The 27,110-nt window shown below is 45.3% G+C and overlaps 1 protein-coding gene across 29 annotated transcripts; it reads right to left on the reverse strand.

The window, feature by feature from the left end:
- Positions 1-9,349: 9,349 nt before the first annotated feature.
- On the reverse strand, positions 9,350-25,966 carry LOC101745131 (probable RNA-directed DNA polymerase from transposon BS). Of its 29 annotated transcripts, none has more exons than XM_062675444.1 (8): positions 25,656-25,891; positions 25,069-25,159; positions 18,237-18,564; positions 14,997-15,179; positions 14,513-14,671; positions 13,805-14,005; positions 10,680-10,853; positions 9,350-10,062 (listed from the first exon to the last, which is right to left on the reverse strand). In XM_062675444.1, exons 3-8 carry the CDS (start codon positions 18,294-18,296, stop codon positions 9,991-9,993), a joined length of 849 nt encoding a protein of 282 aa, XP_062531428.1. In that variant the 5' UTR covers positions 18,297-18,564; positions 25,069-25,159; positions 25,656-25,891; the 3' UTR covers positions 9,350-9,990. The 29 variants fall into 29 exon arrangements, with proteins under 29 accessions (XP_062531428.1, XP_062531432.1, XP_062531426.1 ...); XM_062675448.1 differs by having other exon boundaries at positions 25,652-25,891; XM_062675442.1 differs by lacking the exon at positions 25,069-25,159 and having other exon boundaries at positions 25,656-25,900.
- Between the last annotated feature and the right edge of the window lie 1,144 nt (positions 25,967-27,110).

The following is a 27,110-nucleotide window of genomic DNA, read 5'->3' on the forward strand; positions in this document are numbered from 1 at the left end:
GTTCTACCGACCCAGCGAATTGATGTGTAGAATGAAGCAGTAAGGCGAGGTGAGCTGTCTTAAATGGGGGCAGGGAGTTTCACTTTAGTCCAGTTGTGGGCAACATTTTGAAACTCAAGAACCCACTTGCACTAGCCAGTGGTGCGATATGAATGCAGCTGTAGAAGGAGTAAAGTGTGATTTTGGCGCCATTTCTGAAGAGACACCCTTAGCTACAGTGGCGTCGCCCAGATTGGTCGCGTTTCGACGGATACTTTTTGTTATACAGGAGTGTGCTCCTCACCTCTACCCTCCTGCCAAACGATGAGCTAATAAAGCCACCTATAAAGTACGCTGTGTAGTGGCGAATTTACACATTTGCCACGAGTCCTCCTCCTCCTTGAATCGATCGCTCATTGCTGAGCATCGTGACGCGCCCGCCTGTGAAACTTTGTGATTTGTAGCCACTTATATCGGTCAGTAGCTAAGTGAAGTGCGCGGTCAGTTTCGTGTCCAGTTACTGGGATACTTGGTCACTTCATTTTTTTTGGCTCCGCCCTCTGGATCGTCTTCCATCCGCTTTGGAGAGACTTATAGGGTAAACCCCATAAGTCTCTCCAGGTTGTCAGCGAGTTTTCTTGCTATATTACGAAAATAATGGAGCACTTTATATGGGCATATTATTATGGTGGATAGCCTCTGGTCAACTTCCGTATCCAACGTATTCGTGGTCAACTTCCGACATCTGAGTATAAATCCTTTAATTTTTGAAAAACAAAAAGAAATGCGTCCCTAAAATTCGCTGCGTTTGAGTCCGAACGACTCAACCTTGTGCTAAATTCGCCACTGCTGTGTAGAAAATAAATATACAATTAACCATTTAAATATTATCTCTGATCAGTTTGTAGCAGAAGCATCTAAAAAATAAATAGCGACAAATCAAAGTTCTCACATCTTTTGATCTACACTCAAATTCAACTTTAAGCCTTTGCGGTTTCGTTATTTTAATTAACCCCTTTGGCTAATATCAAACAAAGGTTTACTCACTTGGCCCTGAAATATTGAAAAGTGTTGCATAAGTTATTAAGACAAATTTCGTTTGGGGTTTAATAATAAATAGTATTCTTTATTAATTATGCAGCAGAATCCATTCGGACTATCTGGATCTGCCACATTCATTATCAGTACGTTCTCAGAGATCTCTGTACCAGGCACCTTGTGGCTTTGGAACGAACTCTCTTCCACGGTAATTCCCGAGCATTGTGACAAATCTTTCCTCAAACGAGCTTTGCGGAGAGTACTTAGCGTTAAGCTTGGCTAAGCCCCAAGCATTGCTGTCGTCCATGAGCGACGGTAACCACTTACCATGAGGAGGGGGGATACATGGATGAAGTTCACGTCCCACTTGATGTTAAGTGATAACTGGAGTTCATAGACATGAACAACCTTTTGACATGAGTTCTGAATCTCAGATAGTATTACGGCGCCCCACGCAAGCTGAAACGCATTACTGCTTCACGGCAGAAATAGGCGGGGTACCTACCCGTGCGGACTCACATGAGGCCCTACCACCAATAATTACGCAAATTATAATTTTGCGGGTTTCATTTTTATTACACGATGTTATTCCTTCACCATGGATGCCGATCGTGACCATTTGTTAAGTACGTATTTCATTAGAAAAATTGGTACCCGCCTGCGGGATTCGAACACCGGTGCATCGCTCAACACGAATGCACCGGATATCTTATCCTTTAGGCCACTACGACTTCAGTCATTTCCAGTAAAATGTGCCACTAATCAAATTAAGACTTGATTTGGTCAAATCTCGTTTAATTGGCAGAGTCTCCACGTCGGTAGCACAGCTATGTTAGAACGAACGTACTTTTGGACGGGGTTTTGCAGTTCTCTCGCTCCAGGTCGCACATGCTGGGGAACCATTTATGTTCGTACTGCCACTTCCCCGTATTCGTGTTGAAACGTTGTCCGCAGACTGGACCGAACCTGGACGATATACTTCGCGTCACCAAACCGGTTTTAGAGTAATGAAAAAACGTGACACTAAACAGTTAAATTAGTTTGAAGTCATTAGTGAGGTTATTTAAGGCTGATGTGTATTGTCATCCGGGAACCTCGTCGGAGCGATCAATAAAACAATACATATGACGGATAGACTGGTTCCATGGTGTTTTTAAAATGATGACGTCAACTTTGTTTACGCCATTTTCTTCATCGTTATCGTTGCCTTCCATAGTGAAAATAATTAAGACTCACTTTTCTAATTAATCCATTTTTTACATTTCAAGTGTACAGCGACAACAACAGAGAGCTCCGCTCCGTTCGACTGTTCGAGCTTGAATGCTTTGTGCGACAATAGTCACTCGTACTTACAGTAGAAGAAGGTGGGGGTAGCCAAGTCATGAATTATCTTGAATACAGTCTTAAGCAGTTGATGACATGGGTAACATTAAGGAAACAGTTAACTTTAACTATTTTTAGTTAACTAAATAGTGAAATTACGCCGATAATTACATGCTTATTCGTGTCAGCGACCGCGGTGGATCGCTACAACTAACTGCACTGACTAACATATTGTCAGTTGTTGACATATATTGACTAAAGCCGCTTTGAGACTACGCTATAATATACATAATATCATATAGTATATAGATCATAGCACAACAATATCGCACACCATACATTGTTATGGACACGTTCACATTGTACTGTAATATATATTATTGGCTAAGTATAGGCTGCTATACTATATGGCACTATAGTAGAGCGTGGTCTAAAAGCAGCTTAACATATACTCCCCTACATTAGTTTTAACTGTGTCTATAACTTGCTGAAACAGAGGGTAATAATAAATAGGATGTACATTAAGGTAATAATGAATGTAGGTCTTATTTTGGAATTTTTGTGCGTTGTTTTTTTTTTTTATTGCTTAGATGGGTGGACAAGCTCACAGTCCACCTGGTGTTAAGTGGTTACCGAAGCCCATAGACACCTACACCGTAAATACGCCACCCACCTTGAGATATAAGTTCTAAGGTCTCAAGTATAGTTACAACGGCCCCACCCTTCAAACCGAAACGCATTACAGCTTCACGACAGAAATAGGCAGAGTGGTGGTACCTACCCGCGCGGACTCACAAGAGGTCCTACCGCCAGTAATTAAATTATAATTTTGCGGGTTTGACATTTATTACACGATGTTATTCCTTCACTGTGGAAGTCAGTCGTGAACATTTGTTGAGTACGTATTTCATTAGAAAAATTGGTACCCGCCTGTGATTCTTACACCGGTGCATCGCTCAACACGAATGCACCGCACATCTTATCCTTCAGGCCAAGACGACTGACCAGCTATACGTATCTATAGTAGAATTATTTTCTCCGTGCAGTTTGGGTCATAAAAAATCGGAGCGGTGAAGCGAGTATTTCGCTCTCTCTTCCACGCACGAGCCTTATGGACGGGCATAGTGATGCGCATTATTGTTGTCGATAAGCGTTATCGATAGTGTATTTAGTGTTGTCATTTTGTAGGTTACTGATAGAAATAAAAGAAAAAATCACTAATCGAACACTTACACCACATATCGCCGCAGCAAGTTAACGAGAACGGCAGAAATTAACACTTTGTAACTTTTCGGGATCTATTCTTATTTCAGTGAAAATTTTTAACACATTGTTGATACCAACACGTGCAAATATTATTTTGAATAAATTCTGCCGTTGTGATACAAAACAAAGGGGTAGCCAGCCATTGTGGTGCCCTGGGGGAACGACTCTTGAGGCTTTACAACTCCTGCCTCGAGTCGGGACGGTTTCCTTCATCGTGGAGGACGGGCAGACTCGTGCTGTTGAGAAAGGAAGGGCGCCCGGCGGATACTGCCGCCGGGTACCGTCCCATCGTGTTGCTGGATGAGGTGGGCAAGCTGCTGGAACGCATTCTGGCGGCCCGCATCATTCAGCATCTGGTCGGGGTGGGACCCGATCTGTCGGCGGAGCAGTATGGCTTTCGAGAGGGCCGCTCAACGGTGGACGCGATCCTTCGCGTACGGGCTCTCTCGGAAGAAGCCGTCTCCAGGGGTGGGGTGGCCTTGGCGGTGTCGCTCGACATCGCCAATGCGTTTAACACCCTGCCCTGGTCCGTGATAGGGGGGGCACTGGAAAGACACGGAGTGCCTCTCTACCTTCGCCGACTGGTGGGTTCCTACTTGGAGGACAGATCGGTCATGTGTACCGGACACGGTGGGATCGTGCACAGGTTCCCGGTCGTGCGCGGTGTTCCACAGGGGTCGGTGCTCGGCCCCGTTTTGTGGAATATCGGGTATGACTGGGTACTGAGGGGTGCCCTCCTCCCGGGCCTAAGCGTAATCTGTTACGCAGACGACACGCTGGTCGTGGCCCGGGGGGGAGTTTTGCTGAGTCTGCTCGTTTTGCCACCGCTGGGGTGGCGCATGTCGTCGGCAAAATCAGGAGATTGGGCCTCGACGTGGCGCTCAGTAAATCCGAGGCCATGTGGTTCCACAGGCCCCGGAGAGTGCCACCTGTCGATGCCCATATCATGGTTGGAGGCGTCCGTATCGAGGTCGGGGTGCAGTTGAAGTACCTCGGCCTCATTCTGGCCTCCTCGTTTGTTGGGTGTGGCCGGCGCGTTAAGCCGGCTTCTGCCCAACGTGGGGGGGCCTGACCAGGTGACGCGCCGTCTCTATACGGGGGTGGTGCGATCAATGGCCTTATACGGGGCGCCCGTGTGGGGCCAGTCCCTGGCCGTGGGGGTAGCGAAGCTGCTGCAACGGCCGCAACGCACCATCGCGGTCAGGGTCATCCGTGGCTATCGCACCATCTCCTTCGAGGCGGCGTGTGTACTGGCTGGGACGCCGCCTTGGGTCCTGGAGGCGGAGGCGCTCGCCGCTGACTATCAGTGGCGGGCTGACCTTCGTGCCCGGGGCGTGGCACGTCCCAGCCTCAGTGTGGTCAGAGCGCGGAGGGCCCAATCTCGGCGGTCCATGCTGGAGTCATGGTCCAGACGGCTGGCCGATCCTTCGGCTGGTCGTAGGACCGTCGAGGCGATTCGCCCGGTTCTTGTGAACTGGGTGAATCGTGACAGAGGACGCCTCACTTTCCGGCTCACGCAGGTGCTCACTGGGCATGGTTGCTTCGGTGAGTTCCTGCACCGGATCGGAGCCGAGCCGACGGCAGAGTGCCACCATTGTGGTTGCGACTTGGACACGGCGGAGCACACGCTCGTCGCCTGCCCCGCATGGGAGGGGTGGCGCCGTGTCCTCGTCGCAAAAATAGGAAACGACTTGTCGTTGCCGGGTGTTGTGGCATCGATGCTCGGTGACGACGAGTCGTGGAAGGCGATGCTCGACTTCTGCGAGTGCACCATCTCGCAGAAGGAGGCGGCGGGGCGCGTGAGAGACGCACCCCGCCGCCTCCTTCTTCGCCCAAGCCCTGGCCCTCTAAGTGTTTCGGGTCTCCCTCACATGTCGGCCTGGGGACCGGCGAAGGGGGCCTAAGAAGACGACGTGCAAGCTGCTCTGCACGCGTTTTATGCATGAGCATCCGGGTGATGGAAGGCCGGCTATCCTCAACCCACGCTGGTTCTGACCCAGCGGGGTATTCCGTAGGATAGACCATTCTAACCGGCGCCATCTAGGCGGGCTTCGGATAGCCTGCCGACCGAGAGGGCTGGTGGTAGTGGCGCCGACGACCGCCAGTCCGGCGTCCCGAAGGGGAGGGTGATGGGAGAGATGTGCTCCGCACTAAACGCTTCACTTTCCCCCCCTTGCCTTTTCATGAGTTTTGTCTCATGCGAGGTTTGGACGTTGGTTGTTGAGAGACAGGAGGTTTTAGTCGGTTCGACTCCGACATGCCCCGCCCTCCATCCCCAGTGAAGGGCGGAAGTCCGGCGATTTCCTCCTGACAAAAAAAAAAAAAAAAAAGCCAGCCATTGTGTCACTAAAGAAATTCAGAGAACGAATGCATAAAAACACCTTTCTCTTCGACATAATGTACTATAATTTGCAGGTAAGTACAAATGACTCATAACATAACAATGTCTCACCACCCTTCGTATACCACCCACCGTCGTGTACCTGCCTTCGATGACTCATTTGTTTTTATCGCCGTCATCTCAACACTCACTCCTCTTTCTCTCTCATATCGTCATTCACACGCTCCATCCATTTCTTCTTCGGTCGACCTCTTCCCCTCTACCTTGCACTACCGTTTCCATATTTCCATAGTATGTAAAGAGAAAATTCGATTGGCAATGTAATAAAAATCAAAAGAAATCAAATGCGAAGCCATTTTGAAGTTCGTACTCACACGTCTCTGTAAATGGTCATACACATTACATTGCAGTCTCTGTACAGCGACATTGAGCCGTTGATCACGTGCTTCTTCGGCGGACGGACTCCAGGAGGTGCGCCGGGTTTCAAGCGAGGTCCTATCGAAAAGAATAATCCTTGAGCCCTCTACGGATTCATCTCGGCTGTGATAAGACCATTCGGAAACGTTCGCGAAATTATAACGATTTGAAAGGACCTTTGAATGCCTTGTTTTATCAAAAGAATCTACTGCCTTTTTCAGTTCTGCATTAGAGCTCCTAATTTACTACACGAGTTAAGAAATACAAGTGAACATCAATATGAATCGGGCAGATCTTTTTTTATGAATAAGGCTTTACTGGTGGCCCGGAGGCATCTCCAGTTTTACTAGGACATGTGGGCAAGCAAGGCTCAGCCAGGAGGGGTGGGATTTGTTAACTGCTGCCCGAGCGCCTCCAAAGGAGACCTAACAGCTCAAGAGGCAGATCTCTATCAGCATTGCGAAAAGGATTCGCGACACGGAGGGTGTTTCAAAAAGTTACTTTTACTAGAGGTAATACCGAATTATTTTGGTTCAAGATACCTGTGACTGTATATGTCGAGGGGCGAAAGGCTATTTATGTTTAAGCGACATTTCACTTAATAATATATCTTTTTTAAATAAAGGTCAGTTTATTTGGTATTAATATTAAGAATTCGATGTTTTTAATTGAACTTCAATTAAGTTTACTCCATTCAAATAGCCGAATAAGTTATTTTATTAAAATTGCAAAAATGGCGGTTGAATGGTAGGTACATAATAATATGTATATGCCAATAAGGTATATTTTGAACCTTCTAGTACTATTATATATCAGACAGGGAAACCGAAAAGCCCATAGACATCTACAACGTAAATGCGCCACCCACCTTGAGATATAAGTTCCAAGGTCTCAGTATAGTTACAACGGCTGTCCCACCCTTCAAACCGAAACGCATTACTGCTTCACGGCAGAAATAGGCAGTATCTGTTTTCCCAACACAGTCGAGACTTTAGGCCCTGTGGAGCGCGCGATTTATTGTAAAAGTCCTTTTGATATTAGGCGCTACAGCGCTCATCTCAAAACGGGTCAACCTCTAAAACAAGGATCAAACTTTAATCTCACGTTTGCTCATTCTACTTTTAGGAAGTCCTGTTGTTGTTAATCTGAAACAGTAATCATTAGACGTGAGTAAAAATCGACATCGCGTCCTTGAGTAGTGCGATGACCAATCGCGTCAAATCAATCAAATGTGTATCTATTAATAATAAAACATGCTTATGAATGTGATTTGTTTGTTGTCCATGCCAGTTACGCAGCCCAGCATAGACTGAGCAGGATAATCCAAGAGACAGTTATTCGGAGAATGGCTTCTCCGAATAACTGACTTTCAGAATTAAAGTATTATCAACCCCAAGGGGAGAGATTTGTTGTTGGAGATTCCAGATCCGCATCAGTCTATACGCTACTGAAAAACCACTTACAATTTACCGACGGTGTGATGATGTTGATGATGATGATGATGATGAGTATTTGAGGTCGGCAGCACGCAGCCCGGCTCCTGCTTACCTCAGAAACACCCATTGTCCGTTCTGCCAGTACGGCTCATAGTAAGTTTCCTCGCGTCCATCATGGTTGTCTTCGTTCAAAAAGTCTTCCAGCTCGTTGAAGCCTTCAGGTACGTTCTCGTAGTTACGGAACGCTATGTTGCTGGCGCTGTGGAAAGCTGATGATTAATTGGACTCAGCCATGCTCCCTTATTGGACCCTAACGGCCGAGAACACATGCCTGTTAACTCTTTGACTGCCGTGTAGGTCACTGCATAAATAATACACACAAAATAGTCATTATGATGAATTAGTGATGTCAGTAACAAATTACCTATCCTATATTTTGTTTTTTAATGAAGGATTTTGTAAATTTTCAGAAACCACTAATTGATAAAATTTAATCAATTTGTCTTTATCAAATAAAGACTTGTATGATTTTTTTTTTCTGTGTTTAGTTACACTCTGTTACACAATAGTTAGGTAAATGTCTTAACTTTAACAACATATACGTTTAGGGACATGCGCTACAAGATGTCGATAGTTTCCATACAAAAAAATTATGTCTTAAAGTATCGCAGTTTCAGGATCCTGGGTCACCAGTGCCCTACGCGGCGCACTGAAGTTACCGAAGGGTTTTGGGATATAATGATTAAAAATATTTATAATATCTATCTACTTACTATTTTTGATCTTTAAATTTTGCCGTTTCATTTCCAACAATGCACGTATTTACTGTTAAATTAAATATAAACATTGAGATTATATCGAAACAAATTTATATTGATTTCAAGAATTACAAAACTTACGAATACACGAAACGAAAATTAAAAAACAATAAAACATTATTATGTTTATGTTGTGCCCATGTTTTATCCAACACTATTAATTATTTACTGCTTCGTGAAACTACTGAATACAATACAAAAGTTAATCACACGGTTGACTAAGAAAGACATTTAGAACGAAAAACATTACGTCGGCAAGTTTAGTGGTGGTAGGACGGTAGCAACTCACGGATCCTGCCTATTTTTGCTGTGATTCTGTTAAGATGTATTGTGAGTCCGCACGGATAGGTACCATCGCCCTGCCTATTTCTGCCGTGAAGTAGTAATGTGTTTCGGTTTGAAGGGCGGGGCAACCATTGTACTCTACAAACTGAGACCTTAGAACTCGAGGTGGGTGACGGCATTTACGTTGTAGATGTCTACGGGCTCCGGTAATCACAGCAGGTGGGCCGTAAATTCGTCCACCCATCCGAATAATAAAAAATAATAATTTCGTAGAGTATTTTTTGTTCGTAAATTCACAAGTTTACATGCCATAATAATTATTATACGTCTGACAGAAATAAAATGCCACATAAACTTGAAGGCAAAAATTAATTGTTAACTTAGTTTGAGAACTAAAAAATATTTGTAGTTCGTGACAAAGGGTACAACACGGAAATAAAACAGAGTATCATTATAAATGTATTAAGATATATAAAATGAATAATCACAATACAAAACTTATATAATAGATTTGTTGTTTTGCTTAAACATCAACAGATGTTGTAAAAATGTCGTGTTCTCAAAGGCGTTGAATTATTTATTTTTAGGTAATAACAAAAATTTGGAAATTATAATTTTAAATAACAATAATAATGGGTAAGGGTTTTTAGCAAATGAATGAATTTGATTTGAATTTTTATTTGACGGCTGGTACTTCTAACAGCGTCCCCTTTAAATGTATTCAAGATATGTTGAATGGTTTTTGAGTTATTTTTATTAACTTCGACAACAATCATGAACTCAGTTTATTTTGTTGAAGTCTTAACGCTGTTTCTCTCAGCTTGGCAAAGCGGGGGCGCTGACCCGGCGGCGGCGCTTCGTTGAATTTCCATTGCGCGGTAAATAAAAACATTACGGAACACATTTTTTCTTAAGGGTTTTCATGACTATCGTGGTTTCTATGATCTGTGCGTGTTACGGTATTACCGGCCGTCTTCGATTAATGGTTCCGTTTTATAAGCAGCTTTCTTTTGACATTTGAATATTTGCGTCTTATTTATGTGTTTAACTTATTATTGTGAATAACTTAAATTAACTTAGGTGCTTCTTATGCTATATTCCCGCGCCGTTTCTGCGAATAAGAATGCGACAGGAACCAAGCGAAGATGATCGAGATGAACTGGAATCAGACAATTTTAGGTTAGTGCAATGTTGATAAGTGTTTCGACTATATGGCGGGAACGCGAGATGTGAAGCTGTGTGATTTGTTTTATTTTGTCTTTTTAGTGTTTCTTGAGGTTTAAATGTGTAATAACGGTGGTTTATTAACCGTTTAATATCGGTGAAAGTGCACAAATGTGGGAAAATGAAACAAAGACGCTGGACGTTAATTCCTGGGGATCCTCCAAAAAGTCCACTGAAAAAATCTCAGTAAATGACAACCATTTTACTGAGATTATATTTCATCCCATATCATATCATATCATATCATCTCATCTCATCGCATCTCATCTCATCTCATCTCGTTTCATTTCATTTCACTCCATATTATCATTTTTCATAAAAATAAGAATGTGGATTGAAAAAAGATGTGACTTAGGGGTCTTAGTTACTAGGTCATAAAATATCTTTAAAAAAAATAGGTTTTTTAGTTGTCGAAGCTCGTAGGCTACGTGAGATCGATCAATTAGGCTGTATAACGATTGTCCCGCCCTTAGGACCAATAAGTTAACTGCTTCGTGACAGAAATGATTTTTTATCATTATTACTCGCTTGGTACCTATATTGGCTCCTTACCCCTTGGCCACAGCCGAGAGCGGTGCGAATTGCGGTGCGTCGTGAGGCGCGGCAAGCGGGAGCGGCGAAAACAAATGGTAGACAACCTATGAAGTATGCCACAGCTACTGGCGGTGCGTTTTGCGGTGCATTGCGAGGCGCGGTGAGAGGCGCGTGACATCTGGCGGCGACGAGCTGCACGATGTGCGAGTGAAACAAATGTACTAGACAATATGGAGGTGGCCACAGCTCAGAGCGGCGCGCGCGGCGGTGTCGGTGGACGCATCGAGGCATCGCGCGACCGAAACAAATCATTTTGTTTTTACCGCGCGTTGAGCTAATAAAATATAATGGATGTGGAACAATTCATTAGTGAAATACTGAGTAGACCAGAAATATGGATGTCAAAACATCCACATCATAAATATAGGCATGTTATAAAAAAAATGTGGGACGAAATAAAACAACAATTTTCTGGTACTAATGGTTTCCTAGATACTCTTGGATAGGATTATTGAAATAAAATTTGAAATTTGAATTGATTTCGTATTCTAGATGCTTGAACCGTTGCTCGATTATTCCGTCTTGATCTGCGTACGCTATTGTGAATATTGGAGTCTCCAAACTGGGAAACAAACTGCTGAAAATCTGCATCTCTGTCTCCATCACTTTCTGTTAAGGCACGAAACCTTTATAATCATGTCGCGTGCTTTTTGTTTGCCTGTACACTTTTCGTAAAAATACGAAATTTATTAGTTAGAATACCAAACGCGTACTGAATTGTGACACTTGCCCGGGATAATGTTTTGTCGAAAATTATTTGTTCCGCATTTAAACCACCCGGAGGATATGGGCGCATCAAATAATTTTTAAGAGGATAGGCTTTATCAGCAATTAACACGTATGGTAAATTTAGATTTGAACCTGGTAATATCTGTGAAGGTTGAATCTATTAATAATCTATTTATCGGGATAGTTCTTATATTCCTAATATAATACCTAATAAATAGGTTGAAATTCGCCAAGTTCTCTCTTTTTCTAACTGGGTGCGCTCCTATTCTTGATTGAATAATATCTTCAGCTAAGAACGCACTTATTTCAAGGTAATATCGTGCCACTTTTGAAAGGGAAATTTGATAGGGCTTTCTAAATACGTCCACCTCTGACGCCGCACACTGTATTATTATCGAGATCTAGCAGAACTTAATTAAAAATAATACTCCTCTAAATATTCTTAAAACTCCCTTTGTTACACAGGTGTATAACTAAATAACCGATATTGAAAAAAAAAAAAAAGTGTGTAACACCATACAACACAGGGGAAGTCTCGAAACATAGGTTATGGCGTACTAGCACGAGTGTATTGTTTAGTTTTGCTTTATTGCTGAATGCGAACAGGTCTGTTCTTGTCGTTTAAAGTGCTATAATTGGTCATTTTTATCGTTTGTTATATCATCGAGGATACGTTAAGGTAAGTTTGAACCTTATAATATTGAAATGTTATTAATTAATAACGTTTTTGCTGTAGTCCTTGAAAAAAAAATTCTTTTTGTATTAGTGTTGACTTTTAAAAATGTATGCAAGTGTATACACCGGGAAATCACTGTTATAGCATTCTACGGTTAATGTTCTTTGAAATTTAGTTGGAATCCCTTGCTCCTATTTGCCCCGCTCATACATTTTTTTTTGTTTTCAGCGCAATGAAAAGGCGACATATTTTTAATATATGGTTTCCAAGTAATAAAAAAAAGCTCAAAATAACCTTTTAATTGAACAAATACTACAATATTATGACATAGAGGACTGTAGAAACCCTCCACGATCACTTCAAATGTTAATAAGTAGTCTTACAGCAAAAATACAATCTAAATGGGAGAAATGTAAGCGAACATAACAGGGATCAATCTGGATTTAGTCAAACATTTCTGTTATCTTGGAGGCACAAGACATATGCCGAAGAGACAAGAAAACTTTATTTAGTACATTGTTCCTGGTACTACATGCCTTCTAGTAGGTATACACAAAATCCTCTCACACTCAATAGAAGTAATTGAAACATGCGTTTTACCTTTGGATCAATTAGCAGAAGAAGCTCAAGAAGCGAACAATAAGGAATATAGGAGGAATCGCGAGTATTTCAGCAGGAAAATAAGCAGAATTAACACCAATCGAGACGTACTTAACCGATTTCTGATAGGTTCAGATCCACTTCTATCTTCCAAATCAACAGTGCAAAATAGAACATGGGAGAAGAAACTTACTCGACGGAGGAAGATGGGTAGAAGGTTATGCGAATTTTTTTTAGTCTTTTGAATATATTTAGGGGTGTAAAATATATTTCTTGTGTATTTAGAACAAAGTTGCAGTATTAAAATATTTTTAAAGAAAATAAAGATTAAATGATTTTTATTAATAATTAATGTTATTTATTTATTTAGAAATACGAAATAACATCTAATATTAACATTTTATGACACGTAAAATTAAAAAAAGATAAATTCACGCAAGATTGAATTAAGTTCTGCTAGATCTCGATAATAATACAGTGTGCGCCGCCGCCGTCGCCACTAGTCTAGCTGTGGCATACCCCCGCAAATCACGCCGCCCGCCGCGCCTCGCAACGCACCGCAAAACGCACCGCCAGTAGCTGTGGCCAGGCCCTTACGGGCGTCTTAAAAAGACTTGAATGGACTGTTTTAAAGAGGATAGGCGATAGAAGGATGTGAGTGCTGAGATGATATATGGTAGGTAGGTCGGAATGGAAACGCAAGATATGCTATGTCAACACCACACAGTGGAGGACAAGGGCACGAAGGGACAGAGGAATTTCTTGATGGCTCGTCTGACTGTCGCGGTTTCGATTGCCATCTCTTGAACCCTCGTCCTCTTAAGTAATTAGTAAATATTATTTACTTAGAAAACATTGAATAGATAGCGGCTTGGCTGTGCACCCATGAGCGATGGTGGCTCACCTTAAAGTGAGCGGTATGCCTCCAACGACTATGAAAAAAAAACCAGCACCCCCGTCGCGGCGTCGAGTCGAACCGGGGTAAAATCGCATTGCCTTAACTCGGGCCTCTTATCCTTTAGGCCACGGTTCCAAATATGTTGCGATTAGTGCTTAGGGCTTAAGCGAATCTAATTACCTCAAGAAATATGATAATGATCAGAACGCTGCCGATGGCCCTACCGAAGGTATCGAAGTAATCAATCAGTCGAGTGGTGCAGCCGGGGAACGCGTTGGGGGCATAGAAGGTGTTGTCAACGGGGCTGGCGCAGCACGAGGGCGGCAGCTGTGACAAGATACCGTCGTACGAAGAGGGGCCGGTTGTTCCACAGCAATTGAACTGAAATTCAAAGAAGTTAAAATGATAGCCAGAAGAAGGAATCTTGAAGAATGCGGGCAGGATGACGGAGTAAATAGAATCCGGTATTCGTTTTTTTTTATTGTTTAGATGAGTGGACGAGCTCACAGCCCACCCGGTGTTAAGTGGTTACTGGAGCCCATAAACATCTACAACGTTAATGCGTCACCCACCTTGAGATATAAGTTTTAAGGTCTCAAGTATAGTTACAGTCAAGTATAGTTATAGTCAGTATAGTATAGTTCTAGTCTCAAGTATAGTTATAGTCAAGTATAGTTTGCTAAATATTGCCGATACTGCGAGTGTGTACGGTCAGGTCAACTTGTCGAAATCCAGTGGTAACACTCGATGGACTAGAGAGAAGGTAGACACGAATTTGTCTGCTCCTAACAACCCGCATACTTGTGAAGAAGTTAATTAGACTGCGATCAATAGAGATGAAGTGAGATAAAGTCTTTGTAACATTCCGATTATAAAGAAAGTTCTTACTAGAGCTTCCATGACGTGATATACGTCTCTTAAGCTGCTCGTGTTGAACGCTGTGGTCACCCAGCTGGTTATTGTGCTGGTGACGTCGGACAGAAAACCGAATACCACGATAGCCAGGTAGATCTTCACGGCCACCAGTATCACCATGAATATGGAGTACTGAAATAAATAAAAACCCAAGTAATGTTGTGTAGATCTCTCAACTAGATCTAGGTCGGATCTGTGTCTGTTTGTGTACGAGAAGAGCTCGGGATCAGTACAGAGCTGCAGAGAACTGTGTCTGTAGTAGTGTAGTATAGGACTAGAGGCTAGATGTAGGTCGGATCTGTGTCTGTTTGTGCACGAGAAGAGCTCGGGATCAGTACAGAGCTGCAGAGGACTGTGTCTGTAGTAGTGTAGTATAGGACTAGAGGCTAGATGTAGGCCGGATCTGTGTCTGTTTGTGCACGAGAAGAGCTTGGAGTCAGTACAGAGCTGTACTTACGGTTATCAGCATACATCTTGATTCCTTTATCGCTCCACAGCACGCTAGGAATGCAATGATGAATATGATGCATCCGAGGACGATTATCCCTATTGGCAAAGCGTTGACTGGTAGAATATCTTGAAGATCCCGTAGATTTCTTAAGACGGCCACTCCAAGACGTATAATAGCTAGACCTGCCAACTGTGAAAGGGGAGAGGTTATTACTCGACCGCTTTGAGAACTCATGTTTGCGAGTTTATTTGTTTTTTTTTATAGATGGGTGGACGAGCTCACAGCCAACCTGGTGTTAAGTGGTTACCGGAGCCCATAGAGATCTATAACGTAAATGCCACCACCCACATTGAGATGTGAGTTCAAAGATCTCGGTATAATTACAACGGCTGCCCCACCCTTCAAACCGAAACGCACTGCTGCTTCACGGCACAAATAGGCAGGGTGGTGGTACCTCCTGCCGACCGAGAGGGCTGGTGGCCGTGGCGCCGACGACCGCCAGTCCGGCGTCCCGAGGGGGAGGGTGATGGGAGAGATGTGCTCCGCACTAAACATTTCACTTTCCCCCCTGCCTTTTCATGAGTTCTGTCTCATGTGAGGTTTGGACGTTGGTTGTTGAGCGACAGGAGGTTTTTGCACGGTTCGACTCCGACATGCTTCGCCCGCCGTCCCCAGTGGAAGGCGGAAGTCCGGCGATTTCCTCGTGACCAAAAAAGAAAAAGGGTAATGGTACCTACCCGTACAGGCCCACAAGAGGTCCTACCACTAGTAATTACGCAAATTATAATTTTGCGGGTTTGAGTTGTATTACACAATATTATTATTATTCCTTCACCGTGGAAGTTAATCGTGAACCTTTGTTAAGTACGTGTATTTCGTTACGAAAATTGGTACCCGCCTGCGGGATTCGAACACCGTTGCATCGCTAGATACGAATGCACCGGACGCCTTATCCGTTAGGCCACGACTTCTATCTTATTCCACCATAACTTTAAATGCCTAGACAAATTTGGATTTGTGTAACGTTATTATCTATAATTAAATCCCGCGTGACATTGGCTCGATCTTTTTTTTCTCTCTTAACTTATTTTATATTTGGTTTATTCTTTAATTCACTATCAAAACTATTTAGTCTTTAATTTATTTTAAAATCTTCTTCTTCTCAGTCGTGTCACTCTTGACAGAGTGGTCGTGATCGTCATGTAGTGTTGGAAGGGGCAGACTTGATGCGTCTCACGATGTCGCGCCATCTCTCCCTGCTCGAGGCCATTCTACTGCACTCATTTAGGGGACCTCCCACTGCAGTTTTAATTTGGTCGGTCCACCGCATTGGTGGCCTCCCGCGCGGTCTTGTACCATCAACGCTTCCCTGTACAACGAGGCGTTCTATGGACCGGCCATCTCGTCGCGAAACGTGTCCGAAGAAATTCACCATTCGAGACTGTACTATACCAAATAGACGCTGCTTGATGCCGAGTTCCTGAAGTATCGAGACATTTGTACGAAAGTCGGTCCACGAAACTCCAAGCATTCTTCTCCAGCACCACATTTCCAGAGCGTCTATTTTCTTCCTTTCCACGTCTCGCACGGTCCACGTCTCAGCAGCGTATAGAAATATAGAGAATATTAGTGTTCTAACGAGCCTGATCTTTGTGGTTTTGGTTATGTTTCTATTTCTCCATACTTTCCTCAGCCCGTCCATCGCCGACCTCGTGATAGCCATGCGCCTTCTGATTTCGTCCATGCATCCGCCATTATTTGAGATTAACGCCCCAAGGTATATGTAGGACTGGACCACGTCGCAACCCGCTATTTGAGTCACGTCCGGCGAGTTATTCATAGCGCGATCGACAATCATCACCTTGGTCTTACTGCGGTTAATCTTTAATCCAAACTCAAGGCTCACACGTTCCATCCTCGACAGTAACTCCCCCAAGCATTGCGCATCAGTTGCAAACAAAGTGGTATCATCCGCGTATCGCAAGTTTGCAATCCTATACCCCCCAATTGCTACACCATCTGTCCAGTTCTCCAAAGTGATGCGCATTATGATTTCTGTGTACGCATTGAATAAGAGCGGCGATACAATGCAACCTTGGCGAACCCCAGCACTTGGATGGAAGTTATCAGAGAGAACGTCATCCGCGCGCACCGAGGCCGTACCATTCTCATATAAGCGTCTCAGTAGGTGCACAAGATGTTTCGGTGTCCCCAGATCCAGTAAGGTCCTCCACAAAACAGGCCATTTCACCGAGTCAAATGCTTTGGAGAAGTCAACAAAACAAATGTATGTCGGCCTGTTGAATTCTCTTGCTTTCTCAATTATCTGACGTACGATGAAAATTTGTTCCCGAGTGCCTTTCCCCCTCACGAAACCGGCCTGTTCCGGAGCAATCTCTTTGGACAGATAGGTTTTTAATCGCTCATTCAGAATATGTAACATAATTTTGCTAGAATGTGATGTAAGAGCAATTAGACGATAGTTGTTACATTTCTTCGTAGAGCCCTTTTTATGCAGGGGAGTAAACACGGTATGTGTCCATTCCGACGGCCAAACTCCCGTCTGCCATACCCTGTTGCATATCTTATGAAATATGTGGTCACCGCGTTCTCCTAAGGCTTTTATTGTTTCAATAGGAATTGCATCTCTACCAGTCGCTTTCCTGTTTTTGAGGTGTTTTATAGCAGCCCTAACCTCAGACAGGAGAATGCTTGGCTCCAAGTCCTCATCGTTTGGGTCTGTACTTGTAAATTGCCGTGACTGTGGATCCTGGAATAACGATTGACAGTAACTCTTCCATGTTTCAGTTAAAATCTTCAATTGCAATTATTTCTAATAATTATTGTATCGTAATCATAAGTGACTCATTTTTATGTATTTTATATTGAACTAAAAGATCGGCTTATTAAAAATTAAAACCGCAAAACTATAATTTGCGTTATTACTGGTGGTATGACGTTTTGAGTCCGCGCGGGTAGGTACCATCGCCCTGCTTATTTCTGCCGTGAAGCAGTAATGCGTTTCGGTTTGAAAGGTAGTGCAGCCGTTGTAACTATACTGATAGAACTTATGTCTCGAGGTAGGCGGTAGGGGCCGTGAACTCGCCCACTCACCTCAGCAATAAAATTAAAAAAATATTTCCACACATCAACAACCGGACCGTCGGTCTACCGAGCAATTTCGCACGTTCGGTGGATCCTCCACAACTCTTTTTAGAAAAAAGTCAGTAATCATTAATTACTTACCGAAAAAACAAGGTTGGCGATGAAGAGTACATATTTAGCTATAAACTCGGGGCAACACATTGTTCTTAGATGTTTTCTAAATTGACTTTTATCGTTGAACCACTTTTATCGAATGTTTGTACTGAAATGGCACAAACGGATAACGCTTAATTGTAGATAAGATAACTTTATATCTGATGGACTCAATCGCGGGCCTGGTTTCGGCTGTTATTCAGTCCCCGCGGGTCGGAGGTGCTCGGGTAGCTGTTAGCAAATCCCACCCCTCCTGGCTGAGCCTTTGCTCGCCTGTCCTGGTGAAATTGGAAAGGCCTCAGGGTAACCAGTAATCCTTCAATCATAAAGAAAAACATTAAACTCTTAGCACTTAATGCCAATTTTTTATTTATTTATTTATTGCGTACATGGCTGGACGAACTCACAATCCACCTGGTGTTAAGTGGTTACTGGAGCCCATAGAGATCTACAACGTAAATGCGCCACCCACCTTGAGATATAAGTTCTAAGGTCTCAGTATAGTTACAACGACTGCCCCACCCTTCAAACCGAAACGCATTACTGCTTCACGGCAGAAATAGGCAGGGTGGTGGTACTTACCTGCGCGGACTCACAAGAGGTCCTACCACCAGTTTAAATGGAAATCTGGATGTGGGTTCGTATGCGCCTAACACTGCATTATTGAATTATAGAAACCTAAATTACTTCGTGCGAATGCTGGAACTCATAGTACTTAGTGGATTCAGTGGCTCCTAGGCTTTACCAGCGCAGCACCGGAGCAACGGACATCTGTGTTATTTAAAACCTTTGCTGTCATAAACAGTGCCTTACGAGAGATCGGCTTTCTCACGAGAGCGACTGATATCGATGTGAACATACAGCTTAGAAGCATACCTACAGCTTATCTGCCATCGAAGTTAAGGCAGCGCATTGCATTGAAGTTCTCGGCTATGATCCGTTGCCATGGAGGCTAGTGTCGTCTACAAACGTGACATACGGAAACACGTGCAGCTTATTTTGCGATGTGTTCAAATAATCAGATTTCCTTATATTTGATCTTTGTTTTTTTAATCGTTCCTATTGTTTTACGATTACTGATAAGTGATAAGTCGATGACACGCCCATCACAGGCACTCGCTTCACGAGTGAGCGATGAGTCATTGAAAAATATCTCATTTTTATCGATTCCCCCAGAGTCTCCGCTACGGCTACACACAACATGTGGCCCGGAGCCTGCCACATGCAGCGCAACTGGTCACAAGGAGCCCTCGGGCAGTAGCTTGGCTGTATCCCCCTAGTTTTGCTAGTTCCAAGCGCGACAGCTACTCTTACGATCAGACCGACTGCTGCTCTAACAAAAAAGAAATTCACTTATCTTTTTGATAGGGTACTAATGGAGAAATTGTAACGATTGTCTAGAATGTGTTTAATTCATGATTTAGGTGGGAGTGTCGGGCATAGTCTGTCTGAGAAACCATGATGATTCAAAGGTCATTAGGGGACCGCTATCATCGCTCTTCTTAGTTTTATGAGTCAGCTATAAAACCTGTTGCATTGGATGGACATGGATGCTGGACCACGAAAGCGGTGCTTCAATGAAAAGCGCACGCAAAAATGCGAATGTTGAGCTGGATGCTTGCAGTAACAATAATGTGGAAGTGGAAGATTATCCTGGTGCGGGAATTTCAGGCGAAGAGAGGATGATCGTCTGTCCAAGAAACGTGGCTAGAAACTAGATGGTAATGTGAGGGCTGTCTTAAAAAGATCTGGAGGATCTTCAAGAAAAGGGTATAAGGAGGATAAGGGTATATGAAGAAGACGCTTCAAACCAGCAATCCGTAGGCATCACATACGATGTTCGTAGAGCGTCCTGTAGATATAGTATAATAACGCCCACCGATCGCTGCTAGGGTTGCTTCGTATCTGCACTGCATCAAGAATGATTGCAGAACGCAACGTAGGTTTTATGCCCTTCACAAGCAATGTGTGACCTTGCTCGGGGCAACCCTGGCGTAGATCTAATGATGACAGCTGACTCGATCAACTCGCCGCACTGACTCGAGTGCCGTCTCGGGTGGGATCGGACGTCGGTCCGAGTGTCGGCGTACGCTTGTGATGTCAGTTGGATGGAAGTGAGAGTATTGTCGTCTGGTCAACAAACAAGACATCGTTACCATAAATCACACAGCTCTATAAACTGCCTCGTTTGTTAATCCTACCCTACCCTTAAATAATAATTGTCTATAGAGACACGGTCCGCTGTTCCTTGCTGGATTTCAACGGGTCGTGACTCCGATCCGGTGGTAGATTCAGCGAAATACTGCTCTTGCTAGGGCTGGTGTTAGCTCATTCAAGCTAAGCTGGCCAGAATAGCCCTTCAACTCCACCACACGCTCCAATATATTTCATGTCATAATTAATAGAACAGTCAGATAACGTAATCAGTACGATCCCCAGAAAACCGATATAATGTTTACTGATAATCATAATTATACGCTTACGCATCGAATTTCCAACAATTTATAGACGGCATATGTTTGTGATAGATACGGCTAATTAGCTCCTGCCTCATTCTAACTGAACTGGTTTGCTTTTATAGAACAAATTAAACTTAAAAGTATTCCAGACATTGGTGTATAGTGAAATGTATTTTTTTAATCAACGGCGACTAAGAGATTTTTTATTGCCCTAGTAGGCAGACGAGCATAAGGCCCACCTGATGGTGAGTGGCTACCGTCGCCCGTGAACTTCAGCAATGCCAAGGGCAGAGCCAAGCCGCTGCCTACCGCAAAATATTTTTCATGAGTGTCGTTTGAAGAAGTACATGTCGTAGCATGGGAAACACCATGGAGAAGGAGCTCAATCCAAAGCCGGATGGTACGTGGCATAAAAGCCTACATACTGCATCAAGCCATATCAAACGCTCGATGGTCGGCCGGAGCTCATTCTGATTGGCTCATTGGCGCCAAGAATAGACGGATGCACATTCTTTTTTTTTTTTTTTTTTTATGATTGAAAGTTTACTGGTGGCCCGAAGGCCTTTCCAGTTTCACCAGGACAGGTGGGCGAGCAAAGGCTCAGCCAAGAGGGGTGGGATTTGCTAACAACTGCCCGAGCGCCTCCGAAGGAGACCTAACAACTCAAGAGCAATTGTTTCGCGAATGAATCTACTACCGGATCGGAATCGCGACCCGCTGAGAAGATCCGGCGAGAAACTCAGCGGGCTGATGCATGGGTTAGGTTGCACGTCGACCTCTTTGTCGAGTTCGACGAGTACGGTTACCGGGGTCCCTAAGCCTGCTCCTAGTATTAGAGCTGAAGGCATCTAATGCAAAGGTTATTGGATCTGATGGATTCGTAAGGACGTGTCTAGGGCGTCGACGGTGACTGGCTCCTGCATGATCAGGATTCGGGGAGTAGTCAGCGGCGGCAACGATAAGGCGATTATCATGACGCATAGCCTTATCGAAGTATCGTTCCGACGCTGACTTCATGTATTTCCGAATTGGTTCGAGGCCCAGGTCGTCGTGTAGGTCAACGTTCCTCACGAACCACGGAGCCCCGACAGCTAACCTGCAAAAGCGGGATTGTAGGGATTGGAGGGTGTCTATGCGTGTGCGGGCCGCGTGAGCGAACACCACACTCGCGTAAGTCATGACGGGCCTTATGCAAGTTTTGTAAAGTGTCACCTTGTTCCGAAGGGACATTTTACTCCGCTTACAGATCATGGGGTAGAGTCTACCGAGAATAAACGCGGCACGGTCACGGACTGATTTTATATGCGGGCGGAATGTCATCGATGCATCCAGGGTAACGCCCAGGTACTTGACCTTCCTGGCCCAGGGTATGGGTTGTCTAAAGAGAGTAATCGGGGGTGTGAGATTCCTCCTCCTAATCCGGGAGGAAATCCTTGTGGAGCTTCCCCTCTGAAATAGCACCGCAGTACTTTTCGCTGGGTTGATGTCTATGCGCCATTTTCGGAACCACTGTAAATAGGAGGGGTGAGAGGACAGAGCCTTGCGGGACTCCAGCTGTGAGAGGTCGTGGGGAGGAGCGGGTTCCCTCGACTCGATATCGAAAAGAGCGGTTCGACAAGAAGTCCCGTATGATGAGCACGAGACTATCCGGCACGCCCATGTTGAATAGTTTGAAAATCAAACCATTGTGCCAGACTTTGTCGAACGCTTTTGCGACGTCGAAGAAGAGAGCTCCCGTGTATAACGGTTTTGGTCGATTAAGCCCCACAAGAATGTGCTCCGTGAGGCGGTGCACCTGTTGAACGCATGAGTGATTTGTACGGAATCCGAATTGTTCATCGATGAGAATGCCCTTGGATGAGACGAAGTCTCTGAGGCGTTTGTAGAGCAGACGCTCATACAGTTTGCCTAGAGACATGAGGAGGCTAATCGGGCGGTAGCTCGTCGGATGATTTTTTGGTTTACCGGGTTTATGTATGCCGATAACGTCCGCTTCTTTCCACACCGCGGGAAAGATACAGTTCGCCATAGCGGCATTGAAAATAGATGCCAACATCACGATGAGTTGGACGGGTAGAAGTTTAATAACGCGGTTAGATATACCGTCGGAACCGGGAGCCTTGCGAGGACGTAGGTCTTTGATCAAGTCTTTAACTTCTATCGGGGTGACGGGTGGTAACGCATCCGATGGTGGCAAGGAGGCTCTGCGTTCTACCTCACTGTCTACTAATTCTACATGAACAGGGTCCACGGATTGAGTGCTGGGCGTGCACTGGGTTTGCAATGTATCGGCCAGCAGCTCTGCTTTTTCGTCATCATCGAACGCCGCGAGTCGGCCTGAGGGGCCTACGAGGGGGGGCATAGTTACTACCGTATCCGATTTGAGAGTACGAGCTAAGCGGTAGTAAGACCTTTGGGAGGGCGCGAGTCCTTCTAAGAAATCAGACCATCTGGCATCTCGGACTTCGGCGATGCGAGACTTTACGTCGCGTTGTAGGACACGCATTCGAATACGATTTTCCGCGGTATGATACCTGTCGTATGCGCGTATCGAGGCGTTCTTAGCTCTAAGGAGTTCCCTAATATCGTCGGACAATTTGAAGCGGTGAAGGAAGTCCTCCGCTACAACTTGTTTCGATGACCTATCTAATGTCGAGGTGATGTGTGACGTTAAGATGTCTATGGCTTCAGCGGTATCCTGAGGAGACGGGATAGAGTTAAACGGGAGCGATGGTGGATCAGATTCAGCCAGGCTGATGCCCAGCGTGTGCCAATCCACCACAGTCCTTGTGACGGGAACGGAATCGGGAGCGCGACCGAGCTTCATAACGACGGGACGGTGGTCTGAATCTAACTCTGAAACGGCGGCTGATCGAGCGGGACGCAATGCAGGGCTCTTCTATAGTAAATGACGGTACCACCACCACGGGCAGAGAGCCTGTCGTTCCTGACCATGTTATAGTTCGCGATTTTAGGGTCACGGCGCGCGGGCTTAAGTAGGGTCTCCTGCACTAAAAAGATATCAATTTGATGGTCACGCAAAAAGTCAGAAACCTGATCACGTTGATTTGCGAGACCGTAAGCGTTAAAAAATCCTATCGTTACGGATAGGGGCTTTATTCTACTTATATACGCCATTGATTACCGGCGGAGTGAGGGGAGGACGTACGTATTTAATGACGCGTATACGTCGGCGTATTCCTGCACAACGGCGATAAAGTGTTGTGCAGTGGAGGCAGCGCGAATGGCGTCGCCCAAAGCGTTAACGCGTTCAAAGTTGATCGACTGAAAGAAGTCGATCGCTAAAGCGAGATTTTCGGACGCGGTCGGAGGGCAAGTCGCGGGAGAAGGACGAGTCGCGGGGGCGGGACGAATCGCGGAGGAGGGAGTTGTAGCCGTGTTCGTGTACGGCAGCGGTTTTGCCCAGGCCGAGACACTGGGCACCGCCGCCGGAACGAACGCTGGCTTAGCCTGCGACGCAGAGGGTGCCGAGGCTTTAATGTCTGGGCCGGAAGCTCGGAGGCGGTTTTGGCGGGCGACGCGGCGATTTATTTTAGGGGCTCGGGGGCAACCACGGTAATTCGCGGGGTGACCCTGTGTTCGACACAGGACGCAGCTAGGCGGTTCCGTCGCGGTTTTTTGGTCGCGAGCGCAGAGGGCCGTGGCGTGATCGCCCAAACACTTAACACATCGGGGGCGCGCGTGACAGTTACGGGAAGAGTGCCCGTACAATTGACAGTTATGGCACTGGCTAGGTGTGCCTTTTTTATGGGGGGCTTCGATGGCGATACCGGAGAGCCTACAGACGGTCTGTGTGTTGAAGACTTTCTTACCCTCGGGGGTAGGCTGGAGGGTGACTAGAACCATATTATATGGCTCCCTACCGCGACCGGTGTGCATACGGTGCACAGAATTCACTGGAAAGCCCTGTTCTAACAGATCGGCCTTGACGAGCTCTACATCTAACTCTTTAGGGATTCCGCGTATTACAACGCGGAGTTCGCGCTCCTCCTGGAGCGTATAAGTATGGAAACTTATACGTTCCTTACGGAGGTAAGAAGAGAGGGCCCTATGGTCGTCGGGTGTTTGAACCTTAATTTGAATGCCGTTCGCGAGGTTACGGGCATTCGTGAAATTTATATTTTTTGCCTTAAGGGCCAGGCAAACTCGATCCCAAGCTGCCTTCTCCTGAAGGATAACCGGGGGAGGGGTCTGGGTTTTATTTTGTGCCACCGGACGCGGCGACGGAGTGGCACGGGCTGGGGGCGCAACGGGAGTCTGAGGGCGGGGGCGCGACGCGTTCACGGCTTTGCTAATTTTAGCGGCCGCGGGAGCTCGAGACTCCGCGGCACGCTTCTTACCCTTCTGTATCCATCCGTCGATGAGGCGGGGGCGAGGTCGACCTCCATGTCCGAGTCAGAGTCGGAGCACGAGGAGGCGGGTGCAGGCGACCTACGAGCAAGTGTAGGTGTTTTAGAGGGCGCGACGGAGGCCGCGGATGATCGCTCAGCTGAAACGATGGTCACGGCGGACGACGCAGCAGCTTTTCTCGCCAGTATAGGCGACACGGGAGCGGCAGGCACGACAGAGGCTGCGGTGCTCAATGCAGAAGCTCTGCACGCAGGTACAGGCGACGCAGGAGCAGCGAGCGCGGCGGAGTCCTCGAGAGGGCTCGCAGTGTGATTGGCCTTGAAGGCCAGAAACTCTGAGGCGAGCTGTGGGTGGCGAAGTCGGAGGAATTCCGCGAATACAGCGTCCATGATCGCTGAGTACCCAGGTGGGGCGGCCCCGGGTCTTGAAAACACTCGCCTTGCGGCGAGGCCCCAACTTCTCGGACCTGAGCGGTTCTATTGAACACAGGTGGCAATGCGGCGCGATTACTACAGGACAAAGAAAAAGCACAACAAAACAGAAATTACAAAAAGAAACAAAACAAATAAATACTTGCAGGAAAACACTTTGTCGGCAAATGTTCCACGAACACAAAAATAACTAAAACAAAACAAATAAAAGCTTCCAGGAAACACACTTGGTCGGCAGATGTATCACGAACACATGCCGCGCGAACAATGGCCGGGCTAACAAAAGCCGGGCGAACAAAGACCGGGCGATCGAGTGGACGATGAGCACGTCCGCACGTGACGGGTGCCTCTATCGGAATGAATGGATGCACATTCGCGTGTTAACTTAACTACCCAACTTTTGTGATTTCTATTTAAAATCATTCATTATTGAGAATTGGATTTTGGATCGCTTTACTCATATTTTTTTTATGTTTTGAGTCATCATTTCTAAATCCATATTATTTTTATTAAATATTCACGTTATCTATTCATTTCGTTGTAAGCGCACTAAAATTAATCATAATATCGGTACTTTATGATCATGAACGTAACTTGTATCTGATTAGATTATATCAGGCGACGGATAACATGGTGCTCCGACGCAATGGCCAGGACTTTAATGAAAAAGGTATTTTTGAAGTGAAACTTCTTTAGGCGCATGAGGGTAAATTTTTTACAGATGTAACGTCACGCAGGTATGCAACGGAAGTGTCGAGCTCTAGACACGTCCTTACGGATCCATCAGATCCAATAACCTTTGCATTAGACGCCTTCAGCTCTAACACTAGGAGCAGGCTTAGGGACCTCGGTAACCGTACTCGTCGAACTCGACAAAGAGTTCGCCGTGCAACCTAACCCATGAATCAGCTCGCTGAGTTTCTCGCCGGATCTTCTCAGCGGGTCGCGATTCCGATCCGGTAGTAGATTCATTCGCGAAGCAGCTGCTCTTGAGCTGTTAGGTCAATACTGTTAGCAAATCCCACCCCTCCTGGCTGAGCCTTTCCTCGCCCACCTGTCCTGGTGAAACTGGAAAGGCCTCCGGGCCACCAGTAATCCTTCAATCATAAAAAAAAGGAAGTGTCAAAAAAGAGATAGAGAGCGATCGAGACCGATTGAGAGAGAGTAAGACAGGGCGAACGTAGCATGAAGCAACTAGCCATGGAGTAAGAGTACGGAGCAAGCAAGTGAGAAAGATCGAGAGAAAAAGTGAGACAGAATGCTCAGTTCCTACATACTTTAAAACATACGTATAAAGTATTTTATTTTTAATACAGCGCCATCTGTGAGATTCGAACACCGGTGCATCGCTAGATACGAATGCACCGGGGGTCCTTATCCATTAGGCCACGATGACTTATCTACTATATCACCGATAAATCGCGAATTAATATCCGGAACTCGTTAAAAGTTAAAGTCATGATAAGAACCCGTTAAATAATAATGCTTACAATGTGTATATATCTAGTATATATTTGATATTCCACCGGAGCAGATTTCATCCATACTATAAAACTGCTGGGCTTATCGACAGTGCGTCTCCAGAAATCTTTTCTGCCACG

This window comes from Bombyx mori, chromosome 23 (genome assembly GCF_030269925.1).
Source record: "Bombyx mori chromosome 23, ASM3026992v2".
Classification (NCBI taxonomy): Eukaryota; Metazoa; Arthropoda; class Insecta; order Lepidoptera; family Bombycidae; genus Bombyx; species Bombyx mori.